We start from the raw sequence: 15000 nt of genomic DNA, 5'->3' as shown, positions 1-15000 counted from the left end.
GAATAAGGCTGTAACGGGTCAAAGGGTCTGAATACTTTCCGAAGGCACTGTATGTGTATATATATATGAACTAATAGACAACAAAAATAGTATTTACACACATTCACATATATCATATCATATTCTTATATACGGCCCAGTTAGAATCAATCTGTGACACAATGTTTTTTTAAAATCTGTTTTTCAAAGCTAAACGTTTTTTTTTTGTCCGAGTAACCTCAGGCAATTACCTATTGGCTACGGGATAAGGCTTTTCACACACGGCATAGCCTGTGTGTTCTGTTCTCTAAATAGATAACCCTCTTCAGAGACATTGTTCTGCTGCAGTGTTTTTACAGTGGCGGGGACCACAGGGCCAGAAGACATAAACAACACACATAGTAATCCCCATCCTCCCAGTTTATTGTTCAGACAAGTCAGGTTTTATACCATATAGACATACATATCAGTGGGGGCTGGTGGAGAGAGAAATCAGAGGACGGGATCATTCCTTCCATTGCAGCCATTACAATGAGCCTGTCCTCCAATTTAAAGTGACACCAACCTCCACTGGTGCACATGTGGTGTTAACCATTGTGATGGGTTGCCTCGATGCATCTTCGTGTCCGTCTTAATTAAAACCCCGTAAGGTCTACGGTCCCGGTCCTGGGTTTCTACTAAGCTAACATGTGGAATTGTTTTAACATGTGGAATTGTTTTAACATGTGGAATTGTTTTAACATGTGGAATTGTTTTAACATGTGGAATTGTTTTAACATGTGGAATTGTTTTAAACAGACAGGTGACTCGCGATACAAGTCAGTATTTGACGTCCATCCATGTCTGAGGACGTCGGGAGATGACGTGGAAACTGGTCACTAGGGGAAACAGAGCGCTGTTACCTTCAAGTAAGTTCTGGTTTTGTTAGTGCATTGTGGACGGGGATGGTCGTAAGCATCTGACCGGGAAACCCATGGAGCGGTGCACAATTGGCCCAGCGTCGTCCGGGTAAGGGGAGGGTTTGGGCCAGTCTGGATTTACTTGTCTCATCGTGGCCTAGCGACTCCTTGTGGCGGGCCGCGCGCCTGCAAGCTGACTTCGGTCGCCATTTGGAGGGTGTTTCCTCCAACAAATTGGTGCGGCTGGCTTCAATTTGAAGCATTTAAGCGATTAGGAAGCAGTGCGACCAATAAAAACAAAAGTTTAAGACGGGCAAAAGAACACAGACACTGGACAGAGGAACTCTGCCTAGAAGGCCAGCATCCCAGAGTCGTCTCTTCACTGTTGACGTTGAGACTGGTGTTTTGCGTGTACTATTTCATGAAGCTGCCAGTTGAAGACTTGTGAGGCGTCTGGTTCTCAAACTAGACACACTAATGTACTTGTCCTCTTGCTCAGGTGTGCACCGGAGCCTCCACTCCTCTTTATATTCTGGTTAGGGCCAGTTTGTGCTATTCTTTGAAGGGAGTAGTATAGAACGTTGTACGAGATCTTAAATTTCTCGCATGGAACAGCCTTCATTTCTCAGAACAAGAATAAACTGATGAGTTTCAGAAGAAAGTTATTTGTTTCTGGCCATTTTGAGCCTGTAATCGAACCCACAAATGCTGACGCTCCAGATACTCAACTAGCCTAAAGAAGGCCAGTTTTATTGCTTCTTTAATCAGATCAACAGTTTTCAGCTGTGCTAACATAATCAAAAAAGGGTTTTCTAATGGTCAATTAGCCTTTTAAAATTATAAACTTGGATTATCTAACACAACGCGCCATTGGAACACAGGAGTTTGTGAGTGAGTGAGTGAGAGAGAGAGAGAGAGAGAGAGAGTGTGTGTTTCAGTCAGTTGGGGAGGGTGCAACACTCTATCACTCTCCACAGTCCTGGAGTGTGGTAGAGTGGTGTGTGTGTGTGTGTGTGTGTGTGTGTGTGTGTGTGTGTGTGTGTGTGTGTGTGTGCGTGCGTGCGTGCGTGCGTGTGAGAGAGAGAGTGTGTGTAGTCCTGGAGTGTGGTAGAGTGGTTTGTGTGTGTGTGCGTCTAACCTGCCATGCGATGAGGTCTTTCAGTTTGTCCAGTTTCTCCTGGTCCTCAGGGTGATCCCCCTGGTACTTCTCTGTGAAGAATGCCTGGAGAGAGGAGACAAGAGAGAGGAAAGTGGAGAGGAGAGAGGGTGGAGAGAGGAGAGGGGGAGAGAGGAGAAAGGGGGAGATAGGAGAGAGAGGGGGGAGAGAGGAAAGAGGAGAGGAGAGAGGGGGGGAGAGGAGAGAGGGAGAGAGAGGGGAGAGAGGAGAAAGGGGGGGAGGAACGGAGAGAGGAGAGGGGGAGAAGAGCGAAGAGAGGAGAGGGAGGACAGGAGAGAGGAGGAGAGAGGAGAGAAAGGGTGAAGAGGGGAGAGAGAGAGGGGAAGTCAGAACTCCTTACAGAAACCATCTTTTGTCTTCTGTATGAAGGTTGTATTGTTCTACATGGGGAAGACGTTCCAAAACCACCATCAGATAGATAGACAGATCAGATAGTTCAACCAAACTATGGTTGTTATGTTCGGTTCACAATAAATAACTAAAGCTGTGTTCATTAGCTAAGTAAGGTAGACCCACTCATGATGACACACACACACACACACACACACACACACACACACACACACACACACACACACACACACAGTACCTTCTCGTAGTTGGTGAAACCGCCCATGACAGCCGGGTCCACGATGCCGTTGAGCAGCATGGAGAGGGGGTTGATGGGAAGGTTGGTGTCGTTCAGGTGACGCTGCACCATGTTGCTGATCTTCTCATTGGTCAGTTGCATCGTCTCCATGGCATTCTCCAATGGGCTGATCTCCTCCTGAACACAGGAAGCAGGAAGTAAAAGAAGGTTATAAGTTCTGATTCATTTCAGGTTGAGGTTCATCTGTGAGTGAGAGACATTTTAACTCCAATCTACAGTCTAACAACCGGGACAGAGGATTATAGGGAACGTCTACCTGAGGGGTTCTGATGTCTGACTCTCTGGGACAGACGACTGACGACAATGGTAGAACATGTGTGGATTATCTTGAGTAAATTACATTTAATAGATTTATTTATCCTCCTAAATTTAGAAGGACCTGTGTGACAGCCTGGCAGGGTGACAAATCTCCAATCTGCACCTGACTAGCCTCTTTAAGACCGACATCAGATGGAAGGATTTACAGAGACTATGGAATATGGAGACAGATGGAAGGATTTACAGAGACTATGGAATATGGAGACAGATGGAAGGATTTACAGAGACTATGGAATATGGAGACAGATGGAAGGATTTACAGAGACTATGGAATATGGAGACAGATGGAAGGATTTACAGAGACTATGGAATATGGAGACAGATGGAATCCATTCGTTGTGGATTGCTGACGTGGGGAACATTGAGTTTAAATGTCAGTCACGCTGTAACAACGATCCGTGCATGACCTGCCCTGTCCCCACCTCATCTGGGTGACAATATACCGTGGGGGAAGGGCCCTGTAGTATAGCATGGTATGGTATGGTATTGCGTAGTATAGTGTTGTACGGTACAGTCTAGTATTGTGCAGTATGGTGTGGTATTGCGGGGTATAGTAGTATTTTGAATGGTATAGTATTGTATAGTACATTATAGTATATTATGGTATGGTATTGTATTGTATAGTACGGTATGGTATTGTATAGCATAGTATTGTATAGTAGAGCATGGTATAGTATGGTACAGTATAGTATTGTATGGAATTGTATAGCATAGTATTGTATAGTAGAGCATGGTATAGTATGGTACGGTATAGTATTGCATTAGATAGTATTGTATTGTGTAGAATGATATAGTAGAGTACAGTATAGTATTGTATGGTATTGTATAGCATAGTATTGTATAGTAGAGCATGGTATAGTATGGTACGGTATAGTATTGCATTAGATAGTATTGTATTGTGTAGAATGATATAGTAGAGTACAGTATAGTATTGTATGGGCTGGGTTCGCGCCCAGGCTCTGTCGCAGCCGGTCGCAACCGGGAGGTCCGTGGGGCGACACACAATTGGCATAGCATCGTCCGGGTTAGGGAGGGTGTGGCCGGTAGGGATATCCTTGTCTCAGTATGTAAAATGTAATAGAATGTATGCACTCTACTGTAAGTCGCTCTGGATAAGAGCGTCTGCTAAATGACTAAAATGTAAATGTAAATGTATGGTATTGTATAGCATAGTATTGTATGGTTTAGTAGAGTACGGTATGGTATAGTATTGTATGGTATTGTATAGCATAGTATTGTATGGTTTAGTAGAGTACGGTATGGTATAGTATTGTATGGTATTGTATAGCATAGTATTGTATGGTTTAGTAGAGTACGGTATGGTATAGTATTGTATGGTATTGTATAGCATAGTATTGTATGGTTTAGTAGAGTACGGTATGGTATAGTATTGTATGGTATTGTATAGCATAGTATTGTATGGTTTAGTAGAGTACGGTATGGTATAGTATTGTATGGTATTGTATAGCATAGTATTGTATGGTTTAGTAGAGTACGGTATGGTATAGTATTGTATGGTATTGTATAGCATAGTATTGTATGGTTTAGTAGAGTACGGTATGTTATAGTATTGTATGGTATTGCATGGTATAGTATGGTATGGTATCGTATAGTATTGCATGGGATAGTATTGCATTGTATAGTATTGTATAGTATGATATAGTTGAGTACGGTATAGTATAGTATTGTATGGTATTGTATAGCATAGTAGTGTATGGCATTGTATTGTATGGTACTGTATAGTCTACTGTAGTATTATGTAGTATAGTATTGTATTGTATCATATTGTAAAGTATTGCATGGTGTAGTATTGTATGGTATAGTATTGTATTGCACCGTTTAGTATGGTATGGTATAGCATAGTATTGTATGATATAGTATAGTATGGTATAGTGTGTATGGTATTGTATAGTATTATATAGTATAGTATTGCATTGTATGTATTGTATAATATTGCATGGTATAGTGTTGTATGGTATTGTATAGTTTTATATAGTATAGTATTGCATTGTATGTATTGTATAATATTGCATGGTATAGTATAGTATTGCATGATATAGTATTGTATGGTATAGTATTGTATAGTATTGGACAGTATAGTATAGCATGGTATAGTGTTGTATGGTATTGTATAGTATTATATAGTATAGTATTGCATTGTATGTATTGTATAATATTGCATGGTATAGTATAGTATTGCATGATATAGTATTGTATGGTATAGTATTGTATAGTATTGGACAGTATAGTATAGCATGGTATAGTGTAGTATGTCATAGTATTGTATGGTATATTATAGTATGTTATGGTATAGTATAGCGTTGTATAGTATTGCATGGTACAGTATTGTATGGTATAGTATGGTACGGTATAGTATGGTATAGTATTGTATAGTATAGTGTAGTATAGTATGGCACAGTGTAGTATAGTATGGTGTGGTATGGTATAGTATTGTATAGTATAGTGTGGTATAGTATGGTATGGTATAGTGTAGTATAGTATGGTATGGTATAGTGTAGTATAGTATAGTATGGTATGGTATATTGTGGTATAGTATGTTATGGTATAGTATAGTGTTGTATAGTATTGCATGGTATAGTATTGTATTGCATGGTATAATATTGTATGGCATAGTATTGTATAGTATGGTGTAGTATTGTAGAGTATAGTATAGTATGGTATGGTATAGTATAGTGTAGTATGCCATAGTATTGGATCGATGCTGGGGGGCTCTGATCGATCCTGGGGGGCTCGGATCGATGCTGGGGGGGCTTGGATCGATGCTGGGGGGGCTCGGGTCGATGCTGGGGAGGCTCGGATCGATGCTGGGGAGGCTCTGATTGATGCTGGGGGGCTCTGATCGATGCTGGGGGGCTCGGATTGACCATGGGGGGCTCTGATCGATGCTGGGGGGCTCTGATTGATGCTGTGCTCGGATTGATCCTGGGCTCTGATTGAAACCGGGCTCTCTCTCCGGTCCTGTATTCTCTCTCCGGTCCTGTATTCTCTCTCTAGTCCTGTTCTCTCTCTAGTCCTGTATTCTCTCTCCGGTCCTGTATTCTCTCTCCGGTCCTGTATTCTGTCTCCGGTCCTGTATTCTGTCTCCGGTCCTGTATTCTCTCTCCGGTCCTGTATTCTCTCTCCGGTCCTGTATTCTCTCTCCGGTCCTGTATTCTCTCTCCGGTCCTGTATTCTGTCTCCGGTCCTGTATTCTGTCTCCGGTCCTGTATTCTCTCTCCGGTCCTGTATTCTCTCTCCGGTCCTGTATTCTCTCTCCGGTCCTGTATTCTGTCTCCGGTCCTGTATTCTCTCTCCGGTCCTGTATTCTCTCTCCGGTCCTGTATTCTCTCTCCGGTCCTGTATTCTCTCTCCGGTCCTGTATTCTCTCTCCGGTCCTGTATTCTCTCTCCGGTCCTGTATTCTCTCTCCGGTCCTGTATTCTCTCTCCGGTCCTGTATTCTCTCTCCGGTCCTGTATTCTCTCTCCGGTCCTGTATTCTCTCTCCGGTCCTGTATTCTCTCTCCGGTCCTGTATTCTGTCTCCAGTCCTGTATTCTGTCTCTAGTCCTGTATTCTCTCTCTGGTCCTGTATTCTCTCTCTGGTCCTGTATTCTCTCTCTAGTCCTGTATTCTCTCTCTGGTCCTGTATTCTCTCTCTGGTCCTGTATTCTCTCTCTGGTCCTGTATTCTCTCTCTAGTCCTGTATTCTCTCTCTGGTCCTGTATTCTCTCTCTGGTCCTGTATTCTCTCTCTGGTCCTGTATTCTGTCTCCAGTCCTGTATTCTCTCTCTAGTTCTGTATTCTCTCTCTAGTCCTGTATTCTCTCTCTGGTCCTGTATTCTCTCTCTAGTCCTGTGTTCTGTCTCTAGTCCTGTATTCTCTCTCTAGTCCTGTATTCTCTCTCTAGTCCTGTATTCTCTCTCTAGTCCTGTATTCTCTCTCCAGTCCTGTATTCTCTCTCTAGTCCTGTATTCTCTCTCTAGTCCTGTATTCTCTCTCCGGTCCTGTATTCTCTCTCCGGTCCTGTATTCTCTCTCCGGTCCTGTATTCTCTCTCCGGTCCTGTATTCTCTCTCCGGTCCTGTATTCTCTCTCCGGTCCTGTATTCTGTCTCCGGTCCTGTATTCTGTCTCTAGTCCTGTATTCTATCTCTAGTCCTGTATTCTATCTCTAGTCCTGTTCTCTCTCTCCGTTCCTGTATTGTTCCTCTCTCATGTAATCCCCAATATCAGGGTGCTATTTTGAACAACAAAGAAAGACTAATGACTGAGACGTTGAGGTGAAAAGGCTCCAGTGTAGGAGAAGGGTTCATCCCCGACTTTAAACGGTAAACGGTAATGAGCAGCGAAGGCATTGGGAAGTGTCTGTACTACTGTCTACAGTTGTCTACACAGGTTAAGTGTCTGTACTACTGTCTACAGTTGTCTACACAGGTTAAGTGTCTGTACTGCTGTCTACAGTTGTCTACACAGGTTAAGTGTCTGTACTGCTGTCTACAGTTGTCTACACAGGTTAAGTGTCTGTACTACTGTCTACAGTTGTCTACACAGGTTAAGTGTCTGTACTACTGTCTACAGTTGTCTACACAGGTTAAGTGTCTGTACTACTGTCTACAGTTGTCTACACAGGTTAAGTGGACAAAATCAGATCGATCCACTGCGTAGGCCACAGATCCTGATTTGATTAGTAATGTCTGCTTGGCACCCAAGCTCATCACACTCACTGGAGACAGACTTGACGTCGACACACACCGTCAAGACTGAATGGACACACACACACACACTCACCGTGGAGACAGACTTGACGTGGACACACACACACACTCACTGTGGAGACAGAGTTGACGTGGACACACACACACGCTCACCGTGGAGACAGACTTGACATCGACACACACACACACACTCACCGTGGAGACAGACTTGACATCGACACACACACGCTCACCGTGGAGACAGACTTGGCATCGACACACACACGCTCACCGTGGAGACAGACTTGACGTGGACACACACTCACCGTGGAGACAGACTTGACGTGGACACACACTCACCGTGGAGACAGACCTGACGTGGACACACACTCACCGTGAACACAGACCTGACGTGGACACACACACAGTCACCGTGGAAACACACTCATCGTGGAGACAGACCTGACGTGGACACACACTCACCATGGAGACAGACCTGACGTGGACACACACTCACCGTGGAGACAGACCTGACGTGGACACATAATCACCGTGGAGACAGACCTGACGTGGACACACACTCACCGTGGAGACAAACCTGACGTGGACACACACACAGTCACCGTGGAAACACACTCACCGTGGAGACAGACCTGATGTGGACACACACTCACCGTGGAGACAGACCTGACGTGGACACACACTCACCGGGGAGACAGACCTGACGTGGACACACACACCATGGAGACAGACCTGACGTGGACACACACACACACTCACCGTGGAGACAGACCTGACGTGGACACACACACACCGTGGAGACAGACCTGACGTGGACACACACACACACTCACCGTGGAGACAGACCTGACGTGGACACAAACTCACCGTGGAGACAGACCTGACGCAGACACACACTCACCGTGGAGACAGACCTGACGTGGACACACACTCACCGTGGAGACAGACCTGACGCAGACACACACTCACCGTGGAGACAGACCTGACGTGGACACAGACTCACCGTGGAGACAGACCTGACGTCGAACCATCGCAGTATTCCAGGCAGTTTGTAGGCCGTGGTGTAAGTCGTTCGCTCGATCCACATGTTCTGGAAAAACACAAAACAAGAGAAGAAGTTGTGAAGAGAAGTCTGTCTTCACAGAGATGAACAAATGACCGGTGCTTTCAGAATGACAGACAGGAGCACTGAGGATAGAGACAGATAACGGTTGTTGCTTCCTGCTACGGTTTTACAGATCAACAGAGTGTGTGTGTGTGTGTGTGTGTGTGTGTGTGTGTGTGTGTGTGTGTGTGTGTGTGTGTGTGTGTGTGTGTGTGTGTGTGTGTGTGTGTGTGTGTGTGTGTGTGTGTGTGTGTGTGTGTGTGTAATGAAAGGGATTCTCCAGTGCATCACAAATCATCCACACTATTATAAATAACCCAGACAGTGTTTACAGGATGACTCTTAGAAGAGACTTGTTAGGTTAAAGGTCAGAGAGAACCAGACTGCTGCTGTAGTGGAGGAGGAAGGAGGACGAGACCATGTTGTCAGGTTAAAGGTCAGAGAGAACCAGACTGCTGCTGTAGTGGAGGAGGAAGGAGGACTAGACCATGTTGTCAGGTTAAAGGTCAGAGAGAACCAGACTGCTGGTGTAGTGGAGGAGGAAGGAGGACTAGACCATGTTGTCAGGTTAAAGGTCAGAGAGAACCAGACTGCTGGTGTAGTGGAGGAGGACTAGACCATGTTGTCAGGTTAAAGGTCAGAGAGAACCAGACTGCTGGTGTAGTGGAGGAGGAAGGAGGACTAGACCATGTTGTCAGGTTAAAGGTCAGAGAGAACCAGACTGCTGGTGTAGTGGAGGAGGAAGGAGGAATAGACCATGTTGTCAGGTTAAAGGTCAGAGAGAACCAGACTGCTGGTGTAGTGGAGGAGGAAGGAGGACTAGACCATGTTGTCAGGTTAAAGGTCAGAGAGAACCAGACTGCTGGTGTAGTGGAGGAGGAAGGAGGACTAGACCATGTTGTCAGGTTAAAGGTCAGAGAGAACCAGACTGCTGGTGTAGTGGAGGAGGACTAGACCATGTTGTCAGGTTAAAGGTCAGAGAGAACCAGACTGCTGCTGTAGTGGAGGAGGACTAGACCATGGTGTCAGGTTAAAGGTCAGAGAGAACCAGACTGCTGCTGTAGTGGAGGAGGACTAGACCATGTTGTCAGGTTAAAGGTCAGAGAGAACCAGACTGCTGCTGTAGTGGAGGAGGACTAGACCATGTTGTCAGGTTAAAGGTCAGAGAGAACCAGACTGCTGGTGTAGTGGAGGAGGAAGGAGGACTAGACCATGTTGTCAGGTTAAAGGTCAGAGAGAACCAGACTGCTGGTGTAGTGGAGGAGGACTAGACCATGTTGTCAGGTTAAAGGTCAGAGAGAACCAGACTGCTGCTGTAGTGGAGGAGGACTAGACCATGGTGTCAGGTTAAAGGTCAGAGAGAACCAGACTGCTGGTGTAGTGGAGGAGGACTAGAACATGTTGTCAGGTTAAAGGTCAGAGAGAACCAGACTGCTGGTGTAGAGGAGGAGGAAGGAGGACTAGACCATGTTGTCAGGTTAAAGGTCAGAGAGAACCAGACTGCTGGTGTAGTGGAGGAGGACTAGACCATGTTGTCAGGTTAAAGGTCAGAGAGAACCAGACTGCTGGTGTAGTGGAGGAGGAAGGAGGACTAGAACATGTTGTCAGGTTAAAGGTCAGAGAGAACCAGACTGCTGGTGTAGAGGAGGAGGAAGGAGGACTAGACCATGTTGTCAGGTTAAAGGTCAGAGAGAACCAGACTGCTGGTGTAGTGGAGGACTAGACCATGTTGTCAGGTTAAAGGTCAGAGAGAACCAGACTGCTGGTGTAGTGGAGGAGGAAGGAGGACTAGAACATGTTGTCAGGTTAAAGGTCAGAGAGAACCAGACTGCTGGTGTAGAGGAGGAGGAAGGAGGACTAGACCATGTTGTCAGGTTAAAGGTCAGAGAGAACCAGACTGCTGGTGTAGTGGAGGAGGACTAGACCATGTTGTCAGGTTAAAGGTCAGAGAGAACCAGACTGCTGGTGTAGTGGAGGAGGAAGGAGGACTAGAACATGTTGTCAGGTTAAAGGTCAGAGAGAACCAGACTGCTGGTGTAGTGGAGGAGGACTAGACCATGTTGTCAAGTTAAAGGTCAGAGAGAACCAGACTGCTGGTGTAGTGGAGGAGGAAGGAGGACTAGACCATGTTGTCAGGTTAAAGGTCAGAGAGAACCAGACTGCTGCTGTAGTGGAGGAGGACTAGACCATGTTGTCAGGTTAAAGGTCAGAGAGAACCAGACTGCTGGTGTAGTGGAGGAGGAAGGAGGACTAGACCATGTTGTCAGGTTAAAGGTCAGAGAGAACCAGACTGCTGCTGTAGTGGAGGAGGAAGGAGGACTAGACCATGTTGTCAGGTTAAAGGTCAGAGAGAACCAGACTGCTGCTGTAGTGGAGGAGGACTAGACCATGTTGTCAGGTTAAAGGTCAGAGAGAACCAGACTGCTGGTGTAGTGGAGGAGGACTAGACCATGTTGTCAGGTTAAAGGTCAGAGAGACCCAGACTGCTGCTGTAGTGGAGGAGGACTAGACCATGTTGTCAGGTTAAAGGTCAGAGTGAACCAGACTGCTGGTGTAGTGGAGGAGGAAGGAGGACTAGAACATGTTGTCAGGTTAAAGGTCAGAGAGAACCAGACTGCTGGTGTAGTGGAGGAGGAAGGAGGACTAGACCATGTTGTCAGGTTAAAGGTCAGAGAGAACCAGACTGCTGGTGTAGTGGAGGAGGACTAGACCATGTTGTCAGGTTAAAGGTCAGAGAGAACCAGACTGCTGGTGTAGTGGAGGAGGAAGGAGGACTAGACCATGTTGTCAGGTTAAAGGTCAGAGAGAACCAGACTGCTGGTGTAGTGGAGGAGGAAGGAGGACTAGACCATGTTGTCAGGTTAAAGGTCAGAGAGAACCAGACTGCTGGTGTAGTGGAGGAGGACTAGACCATGTTGTCAGGTTAAAGGTCAGAGAGAACCAGACTGCTGGTGTAGTGGAGGAGGAAGGAGGACTAGACCATGTTGTCAGGTTAAAGGTCAGAGAGAACCAGACTGCTGGTGTAGTGGAGGAGGAAGGAGGACTAGAACATGTTGTCAGGTTAAAGGTCAGAGAGAACCAGACTGCTGGTGTAGTGGAGGAGGAAGGAGGACTAGAACATGTTGTCAGGTTAAAGGTCAGAGAGAACCAGACTGCTGGTGTAGTGGAGGAGGAAGGAGGACTAGACCATGTTGTCAGGTTAAAGGTCAGAGAGAACCAGACTGCTGGTGTAGTGGAGGAGGAAGGAGGACTAGAACATGTTGTCAGGTTAAAGGTCAGAGAGAACCAGACTGCTGGTGTAGTGGAGGAGGAAGGAGGACTAGACCATGTTGTCAGGTTAAAGGTCAGAGAGAACCAGACTGCTGGTGTAGTGGAGGAGGAAGGAGGACTAGACCATGTTGTCAGGTTAAAGGTCAGAGAGAACCAGACTGCTGGTGTAGTGGAGGAGGAAGGAGGACTAGACCATGTTGTCAGGTTAAAGGTCAGAGAGAACCAGACTGCTGGTGTAGTGGAGGAGGAAGGAGGACTAGACCATGTTGTCAGGTTAAAGGTCAGAGAGAACCAGACTGCTGGTGTAGTGGAGGAGGAAGGAGGACTAGACCATGTTGTCAGGTTAAAGGTCAGAGAGAACCAGACTGCTGGTGTAGTGGAGGAGGAAGGAGGACTAGACCATGTTGTCAGGTTAAAGGTCAGAGAGAACCAGACTGCTGGTGTAGTGGAGGAGGAAGGAGGACTAGACCATGTTGTCAGGTTAAAGGTCAGAGAGAACCAGACTGCTGCTGTAGTGGAGGAGGACTAGAACATGTTGTCAGGTTAAAGGTCAGAGAGAACCAGACTGCTGGTGTAGTGGAGGAGGAAGGAGGACTAGACCATGTTGTCAGGTTAAAGGTCAGAGAGAACCAGACTGCTGGTGTAGTGGAGGAGGAAGGAGGACTAGACCATGTTGTCAGGTTAAAGGTCAGAGAGAACCAGACTGCTGGTGTAGTGGAGGAGGACTAGAACATGTTGTCAGGTTAAAGGTCAGAGAGAACCAGACTGCTGGTGTAGTGGAGGAGGACTAGACCATGTTGTCAGGTTAAAGGTCAGAGAGAACCAGACTGCTGCTGTAGTGGAGGAGGAAGGAGGACTAGACCATGTTGTCAGGTTAAAGGTCAGAGAGAACCAGACTGCTGCTGTAGTGGAGGAGGAAGGAGGACTAGACCATGTTGTCAGGTTAAAGGTCAGAGAGAACCAGACTGCTGGTGTAGTGGAGGAGGACTAGACCATTTTGTCAGGTTAAAGGTCAGAGAGAACCAGACTGCTGGTGTAGTGGAGGAGGAAGGAGGACTAGAACATGTTGTCGGGTTAAAGGTCAGAGAGAACCAGACTGCTGCTGTAGTGGAGGAGGACTAGACCATGTTGTCAGGTTAAAGGTCAGAGAGAACCAGACTGCTGGTGTAGTGGAGGAGGACTAGACCATTTTGTCAGGTTAAAGGTCAGAGAGAACCAGACTGCTGGTGTAGTGGAGGAGGAAGGAGGACTAGAACATGTTGTCGGGTTAAAGGTCAGAGAGAACCAGACTGCTGCTGTAGTGGAGGAGGACTAGACCATGTTGTCAGGTTAAAGGTCAGAGAGAACCAGACTGCTGCTGTAGTGGAGGAGGACTAGACCATGTTGTCAGGTTAAAGGTCAGAGAGAACCAGACTGCTGGTGTAGTGGAGGAGGAAGGAGGACTAGACCATGTTGTCAGGTTAAAGGTCAGAGAGAACCAGACTGCTGGTGTAGTGGAGGAGGAAGGAGGACTAGAACATGTTGTCAGGTTAAAGGTCAGAGAGAACCAGACTGCTGGTGTAGTGGAGGAGGAAGGAGGACTAGACCATGTTGTCAGGTTAAAGGTCAGAGAGAACCAGACTGCTGCTGTAGTGGAGGAGGGACTAGACCATGTTGTCAGGTTAAAGGTCAGAGAGAACCAGACTGCTGCTGTAGTGGAGGAGGAAGGAGGACTAGACCATGTTGTCAGGTTAAAGGTCAGAGAGAACCAGACTGCTGGTGTAGTGGAGGAGGAAGGAGGACTAGACCATGTTGTCAGGTTAAAGGTCAGAGAGAACCAGACTGCTGGTGTAGTGGAGGAGGAAGGAGGACTAGAACATGTTGTCAGGTTAAAGGTCAGTGAGAACCAGACTGCTGGTGTAGTGGAGGAGGAAGGAGGACGAGACCATGTTGTCAGGTTAAAGGTCAGAGAGAACCAGACTGCTGGTGTAGTGGAGGAGGAAGGAGGACTAGACCATGTTGTCAGGTTAAAGGTCAGAGAGAACCAGACTGCTGCTGTAGTGGAGGAGGAAGGAGGACTAGACCATGTTGTCAGGTTAAAGGTCAGAGAGAACCAGACTGCTGGTGTAGTGGAGGAGGAAGGAGGACTAGAACATGTTGTCAGGTTAAAGGTCAGAGAGAACCAGACTGCTGGTGTAGTGGAGGAGGAAGGAGGACTAGACCATGTTGTCAGGTTAAAGGTCAGAGAGAACCAGACTGCTGGTGTAGTGGAGGAGGACTAGACCATGTTGTCAGGTTAAAGGTCAGAGAGAACCAGACTGCTGGTGTAGTGGAGGAGGAAGGAGGACTAGACCATGTTGTCAGGTTAAAGGTCAGAGAGAACCAGACTGCTGGTGTAGTGGAGGAGGAAGGAGGACTAGACCATGTTGTCAGGTTAAAGGTCAGAGAGAACCAGACTGCTGCTGTAGTGGAGGAGGACTAGACCATGTTGTCAGGTTAAAGGTCAGAGAGAACCAGACTGCTGGTGTAGTGGAGGAGGAAGGAGGACTAGACCATGTTGTCAGGTTAAAGGTCAGAGAGAACCAGACTGCTGTTGTAGTGGAGGAGGAAGAAGGACTAGAACATGTTGTCAGGTTAAAGGTCAGAGAGAACCAGACTGCTGCTGTAGTGGAGGAGGACTAGACCATGTTGTCAGGTTAAAGGTCAGAGAGAACCAGACTGCTGCTGTAGTGGAGGAGGACTAGAACATGTTGTCAGGTTAAAGGTCAGAGAGAACCAGACTGCTGGTGTAGTGGAGGAGGAAGGAGGACTAGACCATGTTGTCAGGTTAAAGGTCAGAGAGAACCAGACTGCTGGTGTAGTGGAGGAGGAAGGAGGACTAGACCATGTTGTCAGGTTAAAGGTCAGAGAGA

At 46.7% G+C, this 15000-nt stretch overlaps 1 protein-coding gene across 1 annotated transcript in view; it reads right to left on the bottom strand.

Annotated features, from left to right (window-relative positions):
• Positions 1 to 15000, bottom strand: part of dock1 (dedicator of cytokinesis 1) — a gene marked incomplete at its 5' end in the record, with an annotated part of 169401 nt that overhangs the window by 60136 nt on the left and 94265 nt on the right. The window contains 3 exon segments of the mRNA XM_055913173.1: positions 2017 to 2100; positions 2645 to 2821; positions 8738 to 8824. Of these exon segments, the coding sequence (XP_055769148.1) occupies positions 2017 to 2100; positions 2645 to 2821; positions 8738 to 8824 (348 nt within the window).

The sequence above is a fragment of the Salvelinus fontinalis genome, unplaced genomic scaffold (assembly GCF_029448725.1).
Source record: "Salvelinus fontinalis isolate EN_2023a unplaced genomic scaffold, ASM2944872v1 scaffold_0271, whole genome shotgun sequence".
Classification (NCBI taxonomy): domain Eukaryota; kingdom Metazoa; phylum Chordata; class Actinopteri; order Salmoniformes; family Salmonidae; genus Salvelinus; species Salvelinus fontinalis.
The sequence above is the reverse complement of the archived record's forward strand: the minus strand, read 5'-3'. Positions and strand labels throughout refer to the sequence as shown.